Source organism: Narcine bancroftii, chromosome 13, assembly GCF_036971445.1.
Source record: "Narcine bancroftii isolate sNarBan1 chromosome 13, sNarBan1.hap1, whole genome shotgun sequence".
In the NCBI taxonomy this organism is placed as follows: Eukaryota; Metazoa; Chordata; class Chondrichthyes; order Torpediniformes; family Narcinidae; genus Narcine; species Narcine bancroftii.
In genome coordinates this window covers 1,584,585-1,603,771 of record NC_091481.1, presented here as the reverse complement: position 1 = coordinate 1,603,771, position 19,187 = coordinate 1,584,585, and the positions used below count along the sequence as shown (strand labels likewise).

General features: G+C 40.1%; 1 protein-coding gene across 5 annotated transcripts in view; it reads right to left on the bottom strand.

Annotated features, from left to right (window-relative positions):
- The window catches only part of dmtf1 (cyclin D binding myb-like transcription factor 1), a 50,655-nt gene that overhangs the window by 22,488 nt on the left and 8,980 nt on the right, over nucleotides 1-19,187 (bottom strand). For 4 of the 5 annotated variants that reach the window (XM_069909589.1, XM_069909590.1, XM_069909591.1 and 1 more), the window contains exons 2-9: nucleotides 16,445-16,560; nucleotides 13,845-13,976; nucleotides 12,896-13,002; nucleotides 11,804-11,921; nucleotides 11,514-11,590; nucleotides 2,845-3,002; nucleotides 2,723-2,755; nucleotides 1,256-1,365 (exon numbers count right to left, since the gene is read on the bottom strand). In XM_069909589.1, the coding sequence (XP_069765690.1) occupies nucleotides 1,256-1,365; nucleotides 2,723-2,755; nucleotides 2,845-3,002; nucleotides 11,514-11,590; nucleotides 11,804-11,921; nucleotides 12,896-13,002; nucleotides 13,845-13,976; nucleotides 16,445-16,553 (844 nt within the window). In that variant the 5' untranslated portion in view covers nucleotides 16,554-16,560. Of the gene's footprint in view, nucleotides 1-1,255; nucleotides 1,366-2,722; nucleotides 2,756-2,844; nucleotides 3,003-11,513; nucleotides 11,591-11,803; nucleotides 11,922-12,895; nucleotides 13,003-13,844; nucleotides 13,977-16,444; nucleotides 16,561-19,187 lie in introns of those variants that run through there. The other variant, XM_069909592.1, reaches the window with a different exon arrangement.

The window sequence follows — 19,187 nt, the reverse complement described above, 5'->3', positions numbered from 1 at the left end:
CATTGAATCCAACATAGTTGCTGGAGAAATCATTCATATGTTGAAATGCCCCACAGACAGAACAAGACATTGAACTAATTATCCGGAAATCGACAGATGGAGGCAGCATTGATACTGAGATCACACAAGGATACTTTTTGCCATCATTCTTCTAATGGGACAAATTAACATCTTATAATTAACCTCGAAACCAAGCCAAATATACAACGCGACCTAATGTAACTTACAAGCAACTTGCTAGACTCTATCAAAGAATCGAAACTCAGAGACAATTAACAGGTTGATCGGGGATAACGTGTGAGACTGATCGTTCTCCATTTCCTCTCTGTATGACATAAATTATTTCCATCCATTTGAATGAAAAACCAATCAAAGCATGAGAATAACTTACCTGTAATGTTATGTGCTGTCAAAAATGCAGAAATATGGTTTAAAAAGGGTACCCTTGCTGTCTGTAATTTGAACAAGGTTCAATACAAAACGAGAGTCAGAGTTGAACTTGTGTCTTGTATCCCTTGTTCCCGCTGGCGTAATAATTGTGTGACTGTTGTGAATAAACTGGGTTGAATTCTCCGTGGTTCTCCTGTGGTTTTCTATTTCAGCGTAGCCAGATTTTAACACTCCTTCTGAATAAAGGAAATGCAACAATCTGGGCCAGTGGTGAAATGATCAAGATCAGAGAAATGGGTCATGATGCAGGCGACAGGCTCTTGCATTTGGTTTAGGTTTCTCTGGGCTTTTCTTAAATTCCCTTAAGGGTTTGTGACTTTACTGATATTTGATTCTTTGCATCTGTTTAATTTATATAATCTTTTTCTTTGTCTTATTAGGGTATTGGGGTGGGGGGGAGGGGGGAGGAGAAACAGACGCTGTATGTTATATACTATTGTTGGAAGAGGTTGGGTTGTTCGGATTTCTTCAAGTCTTTGAAAATTCAAAAATAAAATATTCAAATAGGATTTTAAAAAGTTAAGTTCCGTCCTCGAGTCAGGCTTGGATTAACCATTAAGCGAAACAAGCTTCGAGCTCCAAGGGAAGGGGCACCACAAAAAATGAACAACACACACTATACTTAATATAGTTGTGGGGCCTAGAAGAAAGCTGAATTTTTAATATTTTATTTCACATTCAGCATTTAGTGAGTCTAAATGTCTTGTCAGTTGGACAATGGAAGGGTTGCGGGGGGAACCATTGTTGGGCTGCGCTTAGGGCATCCGTTGGCCTTAATCTGGCTCCGCCTCAAGTGTACTTTTACCTGTGTTGCACGTGTCTTTCATCAGCCTGCAACGATCTTTGACAGAGGAAGCACTTCTTCCTAGAGCTGCCCCTATTGTAGCCCAGTCGTTTCCATGCTTGCATCGCAACCTAAGTATTGGGCAAAGAACATTGTCAATGTGTATTCACTATAATTTTTTTTTTAAATTACGTTAAATTTAATTTTTTTTTAAACTAAACACACAGGATGGTAACAGGCCCTTTTGGCCCGTGAGCCCGTGCCACCCAATTACACACAATTAACCTAGTCCTGAACATTTTGAATAGTGGGAAGAAACTGGAGCCTCAGGGAAAACCCATACAGAAACAGGGAGAATGAACAAACAGCAAGGGATTTGAACCCTGGTCCCAATTGCTGGTACTAACTGTGCCTGCCCATTCATCGAATACACATTACAATAAAACTCTTCCACAAATCAATTATGGACATTTCAGTATAATCTTCTGGGACACACAACAGAGGACATGCAGAATTGATGCTTCATATTTTAATAAACCAAAAAAAATAACAGCACAGAAAAAAGGCCCTTTGACCTTTCTAGTCTGTGCCAAACTATTATACTGCCTCGTCCCACTGACCTGCACCCATTCCATATCCCTTCACACCTCTCCCATCCATGTACCTATTCATATTTTTTCTTAAATGTCAAATTTGTGCCTTCATTCACTTCAGCTGGCAGCTCATTCCACACTCCCACAACTCTCTGTGAGAAGGTTCCCCTTTGTGTTCCCCCTAAATGTTTCCCCTTTCACCCTTAACCCATGTCCTCTAATTTTTATCTCACCTACCCTCAGTGGAAAAAGCCTGCTTTCTTTTACTCTATCTGTATCTTTCATAATTTTGTATACCTCTATCAAATCTCCCTCATTCTTCTACTCTCCAGGGAATGAAGTCCGAATCTGTTTAATCCTTCCCTGTCATGCAATTCTTCAAGTTCTGGCAACATCCTTTTGCACTCTTTTAATCTTATTGATAACCTTCCTGTCGTTCGGTGACCAAACTAGCACACAATACTCCAAATCTTCCCAATGTGATATAGAACTTCACCATAACAACCCAACTCCATATTCAGTGTAAAAACATAATGCTGGAGAAACTCAGCACCGTTTATACAGCAAAGATAAAGATACATAACCAACTTTTGAGCAACACCACACTGACAAAGAGAGGCATCAGATGCTGAGTACATGCGAAAATCAGCAGCAAAACCTTTTTAGGCCAGTTGAACGAACACAACGTGTCAGCGTCATTATGTGATAAAACATGTTAAGTTCAATCAAAGTTCTTTTTTTCAGGAAACAAACCCTTTGAAAGAATTTGTTGTCCAGTATTATCCAACTGCATATTAACAACAGCAAAAACAGCAAGAAATTACAGCGAGAAGATCAAGGGAAGAGGAAAGATGAAAGAGATGATGAATTTTAAATGATTTGAGATAATACTTACTCTTTGAGCTTTTCAATCTCTTGTGGTGTGTACCTGATAACAAGAATAATTCAGAATTACGAAGCAATTCAATCAAAATTACTGCCATTTTTAAGAAAGTGCTAGAACAATACACTCCATACTTCCCCACATGGTTCCTGTTGTCGTACATTCGAAGCACCCTTCTGTAAACTGCAAACAAAGGGCGGTTAAGACCCCTGGCTATGGTACGGTAAAAATCCTTTCTCTCATCCTTAGACATTTCAAATATGACTTCTGTGGCATCACTTAGCCCATGAATCTACAGAAAGGCAAGCACAGCAGGAACAAAACATTATTCTGTGACATTAAGTCAGTGCGTTGTTCAACAATAATTTAGACATAACAGGCCCTTCTGCCCCACTCTGCCCAATTACACCCAATTAACCTATAACCACCATATGTTTTGAACGGTGGGAGAAAACTGGAGTGCCTGTAGGAAACCCATGCAGACACAGAGAGAACATACATACATACTCCTTACACTCAGTGCTGAATTCTAAACAAAGGCCGCACCAAAAGAATTGCTGGTGACAATTTTACTCCTATCTAGACAGGATCCATTTCCTAATGCGTCAAAATCAAAAGAAGATCTTAGTGGGGACATATTAAGAGACAAACATTTCAAATGTGCACAACCAAAAGGCAACAATAGAAAAAAAAGAGGCTGAACATAGTTGAACCCCAGCAAGAATGTAAATCATTGCACTGTAATTATTTTTTAAATGATATTCGCTTGTCATAAACCAACCCTTTTTCTTCCCAGAGCCAGCTCATGCTGCCTTTCAAGGGAAACAGTGGGATGCAGAGGGGCAAGAGATGAGTGGAGGCTCTGGAAGAGGAGAGTTCTGCGAGGTGCAGGGTTGGCAACAGGGAGTGTTGAGGTCACACAGTGGGTGAGTTTTAAACTGGAAACTTTTGGAGGCTGCGAACTAATGTCAGGCTGGAAAAAGTCCAGTAAAAATTCACAGGAATGTTCCCGGGAATGGATGGTTGAACATTAAGGATAGCTGGATGGGATTTTTCTCCCTGGAGTGTGACCCTGTAGTCGACAAAACCATGAAGGGCTTGGCCAAGGTGGCTGAAATCAGGGGGCTTTGGCTCAACGTTGGAGTGGAAAGATTGAAAAGGGAGCTAAGGAAGACTTTCTTCCACAAGTCTGTGCCTGTGTCTGTGCTGTGATTTGAGAAAGCCATTTTAAACAGGGGCCATAGCACATTTAAGTAAAATCCTTGTCTTCTTCTCACCTCATGTAACACAATTTTAAAAATGTTTTTTATGTAGTTGGTAGGAGAGAAGTACGGAAGAAAACAAAACTTGACAGCTTCACAGGGAAGGGGGTAGGGTGCAAGTTGGGAAGATACAAGCAGCAGTTTTTTTAAATAATTTTTTTATTTTTCACACTATGAACCATATCAACCAAAATATGTGCAAACGTTTCTCATTAAATTTACACAGTGGTCTTTTCTCCACTTTCCCCCCCCCCCCCCTTTCCCTCCCTCCCCTCTACCCACCCCCCTCCTAAATCCATAAATATTCAACAATACAATAAAACCATAAAACAATATTTTCATACAAAGGAAAATAAACAAGAAGAATGCGTCATCTATTCATTACACACTGATCCAGTCGTTTGTCGCCTTATCATTTTCATTCTCATTTTAGGGGATGGAGGTTGTAGGCTAGCTCTCTCTGATATGTTCCATGAACGGTTCCCAAATTTGTTCAAACACTGTGACTTTATTTTTTAAATTATATGTTATTTTTTCCAATGGAATACATTTATTCATTTCCATGTACCATTGCTGTACTCTCATGCTCACTTCCATTTTCCAAGTTGACATTATACATTTTTTTGCTATCACTAAGGCTGTCATAATGAATTTTTTTTTGCACTTTATCCAATTTGAGGCCTAATTCTCTACTTCTTATGTTACTTAAAAGAAATATCTCTGGATTTTGGTATGTTATTTTTTGTAATTTTATTTAGTATCTGATTTAATTCTTCCCAAAACGTCTTTACTTCTGTACATGCCCAAGTTGCATGTAATGTTGTTCCCATTTCCTCCTTACAGCGAAAACATCTATCTGATAATGTTGAATGCCATTTTTAAAATTTTTGAGGAGTGATATATACCCTGTGCAACCAATTATACTGTACCATGCATAACCTTGTGTTTATTGTATTCTTCATAGTTCCAGAACATAACTTTTCCCAAACTTCATTTTTTATCTTTATGTCTAGATCCTTTTCCCACTTCTGCTTAGGTTTATAGTTTATTTCATTTCCCTTATCTTACAGCTTAATGTACATGTTGGTTATAAACCTTTTAATGATCATTGTGTCTGTAATCATGCATTCAAAGCTGCTTCCTTCAGGTAATCTCAAGCTGTTTCCAAATTTATCCTTTCAATAAGCTTTCAATTGATGATATGCAAACATTGTTCCATGAGTTATTCCATATTTGTAGTTCAACTGTTCAGATGTTAATAAATTATTTCCCAAAAAACAGTTTTCTATTCTTTTGATTCCTTTTCTCTCTCATTCTCTAAAGGAAAGGTTATCTATTGTAAGAGGGATCAGTGGATTTTGTGTCAATAGTAATTTTGGTATTTTTTTCATTTCTAAATGGATCTTCTTCCATGTATTAAGTAAATGATGCAGTACTGGTGAGTTTTTCTATTGCACCAGCTTTTTATACCACTTATAAAGTACATCTTCCGGTACCTTCTCCCCCATTTTATTTAGTTCTACTTTAGTTCAGTCTGATTGTTCCCTTGTCTGGTAAAAATCTGATAAATACCTTAATTGTGCGGCTCTATAATAATTTCTAAAATTTGGTAACTGAAAACCACCTTGATTATACCTCTCTGCTAATTTATCTAACGCTACTCTTGGATTCCTCCCTTTCCACAAGAATTTCCTTATTATTTTCTTTAGTTCCTTAAAGAATTTTTCTGTTAAGGGAATTGGTAACGTTTGAAATAAGTGTTGTATCCTTGGGAACACGTTCATTTTAACGCAGTTTACCCTCCCTATCAACATTAGCGGTAATTCTTTTCAATGTTCTAAGTCTTCCTGCAATTTCTTTATTAGTGGCTGATAATTTAGTTTGTACAAGTGGCTTAACTTATTACCTAACCTGATCCCTAGGTATCGGATTGCATGTGCTTGTCATTTAAATGGTGATTCTTTTTTAAATTCTGTATAGTCTGCATTACTCATTGGTAACACCATTTATTTGCGTTGATCTTGAACCCCGCTATTTCTCCATATTCCTTCAGTTTCTTATGTAATAATTTTATTGATATCTCTAGTTCTGTTAAGTATACTATGGTGTCATCTGCAAATAAGCTGATTTTATACTCCTTCTCCTTTATTTTTATCCCTTTTATTTTATTTTCTATTCTTATCAGTTCTGCCAAAGGTTCTATTGCTAAGGCAAACAATGAAGGGGATAGTGGACATCCCTGTCTAGTTGACCCACTTAATTTAAATTGAATCAATATTTACTGTTACCTTTGCCAACAGTCCATTATACAATGCTTTAATCCAATTTATACATTTTTCTGGAAGATTGAACTTCTGTAATACTTTAAATAAGTAATTCCACTCTACTCTGTCAAAGGCTTTTTCTGTGTCTTGAGCAACAGCCACTGTTGGTTTCATATTTCCTTGAACTGCGTGGATTAGATTAATAAGTTTACATACATTGTCCTCTGTTCGTCTTTTTTTAATAAATCCAGTTTGATCTTGTTTTACTATTTTAGGTACACGATCGGTCAATCTGTTTGCTAATAATTTTGCTATTATTTTATAGTCTCAGTTAAGTAGAGATATTGGTCTATATGATGCTGGTGTTAATGGATCCTTCCCCATCTTTGGTATTACTGTAATTATTGCTGTCTTACATGAATCTGGCAAGTTTTCTGTTTCTTCTACCTGGTTCATTACTTCCAGGAGAGGAGGAATTAATAACTCTTTAAATGTTTTATAGAATTCTATTGGAAATCCATCCTCTCCTGGTGTTTTATTGTTTGGCAGCTTTTTAATACATCTTGTACTTCCTCTATTTCAAATGGTTTTATCAGTTTGTTTTGTTCCTCTTCTTGCAATTTTGGCAGTTCAATTTTAGCTAAAAATTCCTCTATTTTATCATCTTTCCCCTTGTTCTCAATTTGATACCATTGTTCATAAAATTCCTTAAAATTTTCATTAATCTCTGTAATTTGTTTGTCCTTTTTCCTTGATGCCAATACAATTCTTTTAGCTTGTTCTGTTTTAAGTTGCCAGGCTAATATTTTGTGTGTTTTTCTCTCCCAGTTCGTAATACTTTTGCTTTGTTTTTATTATCTTCTTCTCCACCCAGTATGTTTGTAATGTTTCGTATTTAATTTTTTTGTCCGCCAATTCTCTCCTTTTCGTTATATCATCCCTTTTTACTAATTCCTTTACTAATTCCAGCTTACTATCTCCCTTTCCAACTGCTCTATTTCCCGATTGTAATCCTTTTTCACCTTAGTCACATAACTTATTATCTGTCCTCTAACGAACGCTTTCATTGCGTCCCATAATATAAATTTGTCTTTCACTGAGTCCATGTTTATTTCAAATTATGTTTTAATTTGGCATTCAATAACCTCCCTAAATTCCTGTCTTTTAAGTAGCATGGAGTTTAACCTCCATCTATATGTTCTTGGTGGGATGTCCTCCAGTTCTATTACTAATAATAGGGGTGAATGATCTGATAGTAATCTAACTTTATACTCAGTTTTCCTAACTCTCCCTTGTATATGGGCTGACAACAATAACATATCAGTCCTTGAGTAAGTTTTGTGCTTACTCGAATAATATGAAAATTCCTTCTCTCTTGGGTGTTACCTCCTCTAGATATACAGAAGTTTCATTTCCTGCATTGATTTAACCATAAATTTGGCTACTTTATTCTTTTTACTTGTCTTTTGTCCAGTTTTATCCAACATTGAGTCCAAATTAAGGTTAAAATCCCCTCCTATCAATATATTTCCTTGTGTGTCTGCAATCATCAAAAAAATATCCTGCAAAACTTTTGATCCTCCTCATTAGGCGCATATATATTGAGCAAATTCCAAAATTCTGAGTATATCTGACACTTTATCATTACATACCTCCCTGCTGGATCTATTAATTCCTCCTCTATTTTGATTGGTACATTTTTGTTAACTAGTATGGCTACACGTCTAGCTTTTGAATTATATGATGCTGCTGTTACATGTCCTCCCCAGTCTCTCTTTAGTTTGTTATGTTCCGCTTCAGTTAGATGTGTTTCCTGCACAAATGCTATATCTATTTTTTCCTTCTTCAATAAATTTAGTAGCCTCTTCCTTTTAATTTGCTTATGTATTCCATTTATGTTTATAGTCATATGGCCATCTTACATCTTGCATACACCTCTTTTCCACCTCTTCTCCACCTCCATCCCCCTTTTCCCCATTTTCATCTTAGTTTTCTCTTATTACACTTAATGTACGACAACACATTTAAGACATAAAGTAGTTCCCACTTCCACTAATACCTTAACCCCAAAAGTTCCCCCCCCTCTCTGAGTTGCCCCAAAACCCTTGCCAGGCAACCACAACTCCCCTTTTCATTTGGAATGTGATCTTGTTCACAGCGTCAACTGATTTTGTAGTGACGGTTATTCCCTCTCTACCCAGCCCTCTCCAGAAAACACTTTTTAAAAAAAAATTGCATATAAGAGTTCTCTCTTCTTTTCCCCCCGCACTCCCTTCCTTCCCTTCTTTTTTCCCTCTTTAGTTCTTTACATATACATTGTTTTTACATCTTTATATATACTTTATCACCGTTCTTCATTCTTGTTACATCTCTTCATCTCTTCTTCTGTCCTGCAAACGTTCTGCAAATTCTTGCGCTTTCTCCAGATCCAAGAACAGTCTGTTTTGCTCCCTGGGTATAAATATTTTAAGTACGGCTGGATGTCTTAATATGAATTTTTAACCTTTTTTCCATAAAATCGATTTCGCTGTATTAAACTCCTTCCTCCTCTTTAAGAGTTCAAAACTTATGTCTGGGTAAAAAAAATATTTTTTGACCCTTGTATTCCAGTGGCTTATTATCTTCTCTAACTTTATTCCTTGCCCGTTCCAGTATATTTTCTCTTGTCGTGTATCTCAAAAATTTTACTAAGATGGATCTTTGTTTTTGTTGTGTCTGTGGTTTCAGAGCTAATGCTCTGTGTGTCCTTTTCTATTTCCATTTCTTCCCGCATTTCTGTCATTCCTAGGACCTTTGGGATCCATCCTTTTATAAATTCCTTCATGTCTGTGCCTTCTTCACCCTCCTTTAGGCCCACTATTTTTATGTCGTTTCACCTACTATAATTTTCCAAAATATCAATTTTGAGATAACAACTATGTCTCTTTAATTTTTTGTCACTTTCTTCCAATTTATCTCTTAAGCCATTCACTTCCATTTCTACAGCCGTTTCCCGCTCTTCCACATTCTCTACTCTTTTCCCTATTTCTGTCATTACCAGTTCTAACTTTTGCATTTTATCTTCTGTTATTTTCATTTTCCTTTTAATTGCATTAAATTCTAATGATGACCATTCTTTTAGTGATCTCATTTGTTCTTCAAAAAAAACTTTATCTATATTCTGTTCATCAGTTTTACCTTTTATTTCTCTTTGTCCATCAGTTTTACCTTCTATTCTGTGAAAATCTTGGTCGTCTTCTTCCTCTTCTTCTGTGTCTGTATCTGTATTTGTGTCTTCTTCTCTTCTTTTGTGTCTGTGTCTCTTCTGTTTTTCCTGATGAGCTGCTTGTATCTCTTTGACGCGCCTTTTCTTGCTGGGCCTCTTGTTGCTGGTCCTCTCCTCCTGGGCTGCTCATCTGTTGTGCTTCCTGACATTGGTCCTCTTGTCGGTCATCCCTCCGTCTATCTCCCACATCTGCTTCATTGCTCCCTCTTCTGCTGCCTTCCTTGTCCCTCAGCTGTTCACTCTGTGACAGCCCGCTCCTCTGCTGAGCCCCCCCTCCCACCAGTGTCTTCTTTCTCCTTTGATTGTGCACTGAGCACTTTTCTTTGGCTCCGAGAGCCATTTTTGTAGTGCATCGGCTGGTGGGTCGCGACTCCGCAGGTCAGACACTGACCTCGAGGGTCGGGCGCTCCTTGGCTCTAGAGCATCCTGTTCATTCGTGCAGGTAAGGCCTTCTTCTTTCTTCTCCGGCAACTTTTCTACTTTTTTCCCAGTTGTTCTTACTTTCTCCTTCTTGGAAGCCATCTTCTTTCTCTTCTCTGTATCTTTATCTTCTATTTAATTTTTGTTATGCTTTGCTTTTTCCTAACTTTTTTTCCTATTTTCCTGGAGAGGGCTGGCTTTCCTAACCGGCCACTACTCCATTATGTGACTCCCCTCCACAAGCAGCAGTTTTGATGTCGAAGTTTATTGTGGCCCGCAATCAAGAGTGAAAAGGCACGAGTTGAGTTCAATAGCAGGTGATCTGAAGCAAGGCCAGGGAGGGACGCAGCAGGGTTGGAGGAAGAAATCCCTGTGAAGGAGAAGATGCTACGAGGTCATCAAGAGAGCAAAAAGAGCCCGGAAACTATGTCCAGCTTTTGGAAAATAGGACACAGGTTGGGGATGAAGATGGAAGTGGAAGCCAAGGTGAGTGGGGAAATGACTGAATAAAGATGAGTGACATGGACTAACCCAATTATCAGTGGTGATCAATTGTCAGTGTAGGGGAAGGAAAGAGATGAAGCCATCTTGGTGAGAGGTCTGGAGGAGGATGAGAAGATGACTAGAGGAAAAATCCACTGTGAAACAAAATGGAAAAAAACACTCTCTGGAAAGATGATACAGTTGGAAAATGGCTCTGGATATGATCGGGGCTCGAATTGCTGGGATCTTCACCAGACTTTGGAAGTGCGATTGGGATAATGTTTGGTCAGCAATCCAAAGAAATGAAGGGGAAGGCAGGGGGAGAGGGAGGGGAAGGCAGGGGGAGAGGGAGGGGAAGGCAGGGGGAGAGGGAGGGGAAGGCAGGGGGAGAGGGAGGGGAAGGCAGGGGGAGAGGGAGGGGAAGGCAGGGGGAGAGGGAGGGGAAGGCAGGGGGAGAGGGAGGGGAAGGCAGGGGGAGAGGGAGGGGAAGGCAGGGGGAGAGGGAGGGGAAGGCAGGGGGAGAGGGAGGGGAAGGGGGAAATGGCAGCTGTAGTGAATGAGCATTCTGAAAGGATCTAGCAACGTTGTCACTGGGAGAATCTTTCTGCAGGAAGGGAAGAGCAGAAGCAGACACCAAGAAATCCAAAAGGAAATTCAGAAGAAGCACCTTTACCTAAAGAGCTGTGAGAACGTGCTCCTTCAGAGAATGGTCGAGGAGAACAGTGACATGTCTTTCAGAGAAGGGTGGACAAATTGTGAAGGAGAGAGTGCAGGTGCTCGAATCTGGAGCAAAACACAAAAACTGGAGGAACTCAACATCTGTGGGGAGGGGGAGAGGCATTGTCTCTTTTCAGGGCGGGAGCCTGCATTAGGATAAGATAATGAATGGAACAGAAGATGCACACTGATAAGTTTAAATGAGGAACATGGGGAGGAGATATGTGAAGGGTGAACTCTGGACTGCTTGGGTCAAATAATCAATTTTTCTGCTGCATATCTTAAAGAACTGTAGGTAAAACCAGAACCTGGTGGCACAACATCGTGGGTCAAAGGGCCTGCATTGCACTGTGCTGTAATGTTCTGTGACACAATCAATCTCAACGTCTCACCTGCAGGTAGTTTTCAATATTGCTCATTAAAATGTCTATTTCTTCCTTTGACCACATTCCCTGTTTCCATTTGTGACCTGGGTTCAAAACAAAATACATATTCAAAAATATTTCCATGAACGATCATTGAGAGCAGTGTGGTAACAGGTTAGCAATTGCTTGCTCCCAGGGGAAGGCATGGTACAAGAGGACAGTGTGGACACCTCTCAGCAAGTTGCACAGAAGCAGCTTGACATCTGGAGAATCGGTGCATAAACCTACAATTTTTGGAGAGGGTACAATCTGCCCACCTTTGTTCTGTAGCGTATCCTTGTCCTCCTTTGTGGTAAACCAGGCTTGGCTGACAGGATCAAGATCTTCACTGTTTTGGGGTGAAATTCCATCCATTTGATCTTCATTGTGCAAGATCTAAGAATAAACGAGAGATAAAGAACCTTCCAAAATGCTTCATGGTTAATGAAAGAGAAAGACAGAGCCTACATTAGGTCCACATGCCTAACTTTGTCAGATGCTTCGTAAACGCAGGGAATGTGTGATTTCACCACCTCCTCTGGCAGATAGCAATCACTCTATGTCAAAGAAACATTCCCCTCACCTTAAACCTATGCCCTTGTTCTTGATAGCCCCACAAAAGGGAAAGAAAACAATCTCAGAATCAGAATTTATTGTAAAGAACATGAAATGTGTTGCTTTACAGCAGCATGAACAGTGGAAACATTGCTACAAATTAGATTTCAAAACGAAATAAATAGTGCAAGAAAATAGGAGAAAGTGAGGTCATGTCCAAAACAGAATACTCAGCAAGTCAGTCTGCATCTGTGGGAAGAGAAGCAGAGTTAACCATCTTGTTATTTCCTAGTTTCTTTTCCCACAGATGCAGTCAAAACTTTGTAAATGCCTTCCAAGTCATGGACATCTCATGATCAGCAAGTGCAGAGAGCTTTCGAAAAAGCTTGAATTAACACTGTTCTCTCATCAGAATGGCACAAGAGTCTCTTCAGCAATTTGGCCACAGTTTCCAAAATACTTAGGAGATCGTACTGAAGGGGTGCCACACAGAGGTGGTGCATCCTTTCAGTGAAGTATTTCTGTCAGGACATAGTCGGACAGAACAATTCTCACAGAATTATTCTGAGGAACAGCAGAGCTCTCTCATGTTCATATGTGTAAGTCAAAGTCAGATTGGTACTTGTTTGCAAAGCAATTTGAAAGACAAATGATACCTTGGTCTTTATTGCGAGGATTAGAATACAAGGGTAAAAATGCCTTCATTCCTAGCGCAATCACTAGGGCTACAATAGCCCATTCATAACCTTGAACATTTCCACAGCCTTTCACACTAGCTCACAACAGGACGGGGACATTCTTGGCAGGAGTCGTACCTGTAACTGAGTGATAGTTTCAGCGTCTTCAACTTCAGTTGCATGAGTCAGCTCCGATGCTGCCTCTCCTGCCATGGTTACCTCAAAACTCTGATCGTTGTCTGAGACTGTCAATGACACAGAGGTTCAGCAGGACTCGAACAAAGAACTCAAAGGAATCGAAAAACATGCAAATTCTGCAAGCTTAACATTCAGATCACTGTTAGCGCAATGCTGTTACAGCGCCAGCGACCCGGGTTTCAATCCAGCACTGTCTATAAGGAGTTTGCACGTTCTCCGTGTCTGCCTTCAAAATCTATAGGGGGTTGTCGGTCAATTGGGCCTGTATAAATTAAAAAACTTAAATAATCACACTGTGATTATTTGCTGTCATGAAACTGTTTCAACTTGTTGGCCTATGGACATTTTCCAGTGCAGTTAGTGGTGCAGCCAAACCCAACTTGGGACCGTCCTGTCAACATGAATAAAGGACAGCAGGAAGGAGAGATGTGTTCAGTATAAAACTGAGATGCTCACACTAAAGTACCAGCAGTTTCTATGGTCAGAAGATCAGTATAATTATGTTCAGTATTCGAGTGCCGGAGACCCGCCTCACCAACAGGGCACTCTCGCCCACTGCACCTGCTTGTGGCTTTCTCAGCATTGGCTCACCAACAATTGTTTTTCCTTGCTAGCTACAATAATGTTTGTCTGCAAATGAAACTTAAAGAAATGGCCTTTTACAGCAATCGTCCTTCATCACTATCAACTTTAGCACAAACCCACAGCTTTGAAAGAAATGTGTTTTGAAAGTCAACCAGCAAATCGGCATCATTTCCACATTTAATGAATTCTCAGTTGCAAACAATCAGGATGAATTTTATTTTGTTCCTCAAGCTCCAGAAGGTCAAACATGTTTGCACCGAACCAAATGAAATAAAACTGATGGAGGAAAATATAATGATCTTACTTGGTAGAGTAACCACGGACTGTACTGATGCAAATGGGCCAGTGATACCCGTGGATTCAAGACTCGCATCATCCTCGGCTGACAAACAAAGCCTTTTATGCAGAGGTTCTTGATTCTCTTCAGATTCTAAATCTGTATTTGACACACACACATAAAATTGCTTCATACTGGGTGAAAGGTTGCTTGGTTAGAAATTTCAGATCCATCTTTTTTTCCACGCATGATCGCTCAACAACGCACGAGAACAGCAGGAGCAACGCGTCCCCAACATGTTGCACAGAAAGTGGCCTCATCATTATCCCAACCTTGGTTCATAGGTTTATTGGTCAGCACATTGCTGTGCTCTGCTGTTCTATCAATTAGGATAGGCACAGAGAAGTGAGAAAGGTGCCCTCTCTTCTGGGCTGTAGGCTTGCCAAGTGTGAACCCTGAGGGTAGGAATCTCAGCCTTTGCACCTGTCCAATAGTTCCGCTTCTCTCTACCAGTTAATTAACAATGAGTCCATGGCACAGGAAGGCAGTGAAGTCAGGGGGGAGGGGGTGAACACCATCATGGGAGGGACTGCACAAAGAGCAGAAGGCCAAGTGGAGGTGTTTGTGAGCCTGGTGCCATAGTTCAACTATCAACCTAAACATCAAACTCAATTATCTAAGGACTCTTAGTTTGCTCATTATTTATTACCGAATATTTATTTTTCTGCATTTGCACAGTTTGTTAACAGTTTCTTTTGAATATATTTCTTTCATCTTGAATACAGTTTACAGTTATCAAATTAGAAATTCTGCCTGGCCCATAAGAAAAGGAATCTCATGGTTGTATGTGATGTCATGTATATACTCAGATAAGGAGTTAAATTTTGATACAGAGGTTACAAAACAATGTGGATCAAACAAGTTAGTGGACAAATTGGCAAAGAGTGTAATTTGGGAAAAAGTGAAATTGTTCATTTTGGGAAGAATTATTATTTTTTTTTAAAAGGCATATAGCCTAACTGGTGAGAAACAAAGCTGAACTCCGAGGTGCAGAGAGATTTGGGTGGACATTATTTATGATTTGCACAAGACGTGCAAGTACAGGGAAATCTAACAGAATGTTATTGCTGGGCAAAGTTGGAAAACGTGGGGAGGTAAGGCCACACACTCAGGAGGCTAGACTGTATTGATCTACTTAAGGTGCAAAAACTGCTAAACTCTCAATGCACAAATAAAGAGGACTCACACCATTCTGTTCAGCAAACAACCTTGCATCATTTATTCTGTTTCCAATGCAAAGCCCGGGCGGTTGCGACAAAGGTAGAACATAAATACTCTGGAATCAGTCCCTAGAAGGTTTACCAACATAACTGGACTGGATAGTCTGCCTTTAGTAGAAATGTTAGGCAGGCTAAGGCTGAAATCCAATTGAGTTTAGAGGACGGGGTCTTTATTGAGGGGTCTTGATGGGGTGCAATTGGCGGGGCTTTCCCCTCTTGTGGATGAATGTAAAACTCAAGGTAACTGCTTAAACATAATCTCTCTCCCTCTCCAGGCCAGTGGAACCCCAATGTTTGAACTTCCCAATGAAAGGGAGACATTTGACAAGGATGGGTGCATGGGTGAGAGGTTACTGGGAGGATTCAGGAGAGCAGGGTTGTTTTACCCCTAATGGCAAAGTGAAACTGAGCAGCTAAAGGCCTCCACCCCTCAAACATCCATCGATGTGTTAAATCTTTCATTAAGAGCAAAGACAGTAAAACGCGTCATCAAGCAATACAAGCAACTTGCAAAGACATTGCGGAAAATAAATGGGTTCAAAAACCCGCAAAGACATTGCGGAAAATAAATGGGTTAAAAAAATGGAAGTTTAAAATTGGTGTGCTTTGCAGTTAGTTCACCAATCACACAACATGCAGTTTCAAGCAACTGGAAAGTTCACTTATTTGACATCTACTGATCCCCTTTAGGTGCCGGATACCATAGGCTTTAATGTGTATAGAATTACACATTTTTTTGGATTTTCACAGGACATCTACAGAACTGTAACAACTAATCTACAGCTGTTTTTGTTGTAAAAGTCACTGCTTTCGAGGGACAAGGATGCAACAAGAGCAAATTCAGGAGTGGGGTGAGTATTTTCCTGCATTAAAGCATCTGTGAGAGTAAACTGATCAGTCAGTGCTTAAAGACTTCCTCCCACCCTGATCATCGCCGTTCTGTAATGCAAGAAACCCCAACAGAGCACTGATTGTGGCCCTGCGTTTAGAACCTCGGCTGTCAGCTGGCAGCACCAGCGACCAGAGTTAGAATCTAGCACTGACAGTACGTTCTCCCTCTGTTTGTGTAGGTTTCCTCTGGGGGCTCCACTTTCCTCCCAAAACATACAGGGTTTGTAGATTAATTGGGGTATTTTGGCAGCATTTACTCATGGGCCAAAAGGGCCTGTTAATGTCCATTATGTCAAGTATTTTTAAAAAGAGCCAGAGGGGTGAAAATAATGAGAAGCTGGAGAAATATTACATTAAGCATTGCTCTCCGAACTCAGCCAGCGATATGCAAGGTATCAGCACCTTGGAATACTGTATATGTTCAGAAAACAAATGAATGATCCAGGTTATCTGTACCGTTTTGCGGGCAGTGTAGAATCAGATTGCCTTCAGTGTCCTGGGCTACAGTTACTGAACTGATTGTTTCCAAGGTAACTGTGCTAGATTCACCCTCAATTGTGTTCATACTCAATCTGAAATAAACAGAAACAAAATATTATTTATCTATTGAATTAAACATTTTGCAACAATAGAGGTGGAAAATACAATCCAAGAAAACTAACCATCTGTGCAAGTGGTGCCCATTTTTAAAAGGGTTTCTTTGGGAAATGCAATGAATCTCAGAAAAAGACACATGATTTTGTACAGTTTTTCACACCCTCATGCTTTTGCAATTTGCTTCAGAGCAAATTACTCTCGATGTTTCACAGATATTGCCTCAGCGGCATTCTGTGGGAGCGACAAAATGAAATAAACACTAGTTCACCTTATCTGGTGCATTTCCAGTGGCAATCAATGCCAGCCAGGAGTGAAGATTAGGATAGAAAGAGTGCAAAGAAAAGTTACTAGGATGTTCCCTGGAATTGAGTTACAGGGAAAGGTTAAGCAGGTTAGGACTTTATTCCTGGAGTGTAGAAGAATGAGGGGAGATTTGATGGAGGGGGGACAGACAGAGTAAATGTAGACAAGCTTTTTCCACTGAGGGTCGGTGAGAAACAAACCAGAGGACATGGGTTAAGGGTGAAAAGGGAAAAGTTTAGGGGAACTTCTTTACCCAGAGAGTGGTAGGAGTGTGAAATGAGCTATCAGCCAAAATGGTGAATGTGGGCTTGATTTTAACATTGAAGAAGAATTTGGACAGGTACATGGATGGGAGAGGTATAGAGGGCTATGGACTGGTGCAGATCAGTGGGACTAGGCAAAAAAAATGGTTCATCGTAGACGAGAAGGGGTGAAGGGTCTGTTTCTGTGCTGTAATGTTCTACGGTTCTATGAATTCCTCCTCAGATTTAATGCTGTTTGTTAGACACGGGAACCCAAATTCATTGTTTTCCTTACAGCAGACAAAAGGTGGAGGACACCATGCATGTTAAATGCATTATTTAAGGGACAATAACAAGAACCTTGAATCTATTTGCCACCGATGTTGCAGCGGTAAATGCCAGTAAAGGAGTTGATATCACTGAGCAACAACGAATGCTCATGAAGGGATCAATCATGAAGGGATAATTATCACATAGGGTCAGAGGGACCAGGTACAGAACACAGAGCCAAATGTTAAAACCTGTCAATAATGCCCAGATGGAGGGGTGGGGAAGGGGAAAAGGTATATGCATCTCCAGACTCCAGAGTTTCTTTCCTGTTGCTTTCACTCTTGAATGGACCTTGCCCTGTTTAACTATACCTTCCTCTTTAACACCCTCCCCTGTAATTTCGTTTTAACTGTGCACTACACTGTTGGATAGGTTTACTTGCCTGGATAGAACGCAGAACAAATTTTTAAAATCACAATATCTCAGAATGTTGGACAAACAATTCAATTCAAAACCAACAATTGCAAATAGTGCAAACTTGTGACAGATGCAACTGGACACAGGGGTACACTGATACATTTTGACAAGGAACAAAGGGAAGCAATGCAGATTTAAGGGTGTGGTTCTGAAGCCAGGGACCTTGGGTTTCATAGCCTGGATTAAAGGAGACGGTGTGTTGAGGGGATCATCAGGAAAGCAAAGGGGCTTCGTAAATGGTGAGGGGCGGGGGAAGAGATACGAATGTCATCCTGAAGCCCTGGGACTCTCATTATTTATAAATATTTATTTTATATTTCTATGTATGTGATCATGATGTGCTGTGTGAGAAATGTATTACGTGCATGTGCACCATGGTCTGGGGAAAAAGCAGTTTCGTCTGCCCAGATGACAATGTACTTGAAAAACAGGAAGATGTACGGAGCCTTTATAAAGTCCTTGAAATCCATATCAGTGAGGCATCCAGTTGTAGAAGCACAACTCAGTCAGGATGAAGATTCTTGAGAGGACGCTGAGATTTAGCAGAAGTATTCCGATGAAAACTCACTGAATCGAAGAGCTCGTCCGCTTCATTCCTCCACAAAGGCTATCTAAACCTGTGCCTTTACTTCCGATTTGCAGAATGTCCATTTATTTTTGTTTTTTGATTACTGGGATAGTTTTTGGGTGATTTAGCTGGAAGGTTAAGTCAGAGCACTGGGGTGGCTCCAAAGGTTGGTAGAGGTGCACAAGATCAGGGCAGGTATCGATACAAAGAAAAATTTGGGGACATAGGGCTAGGTTTTGGATAGGGGTTAAACTGCAGGAAGTAAAACCTGTGGTGAGTTATAATGGGCTGCAGCTCCAGCAAGGAGAGGGTTAGGATTCAGGTCCAGTTGGGAGGAACCACCTTGAAACTGCTCTGCTGTTTAACAAGATCATGACTGATCTGATTACAACCCAAGCTTTGCATTCTTATCCAACCATGCTGACTTCTTACCCCCTTGCTCACCATGAATCTATCTCATTCTGTCCTCAAAAATAGTTTCCTTTGTCATTTGAGGGAGTTCCAAAGAATCACATCCATCAGAAACAAATAGTTCTATCTCCATCTTAAATGGGCAAACTCTTATATTTTTAAACTTCTAATTCTAAATTCTGCCACAGGAAGAAACATCCTCTCCAGAGCCACTTTGCCAAGGTCCCTCAGGGTCTCTTATGTAGACCTTGGGATCAATGACTTCAAAAGGGCATGACACAGACACAAAGGAAAGATGTAGTAAGGACTGTCTGAGTGGCTTTACAGCGAG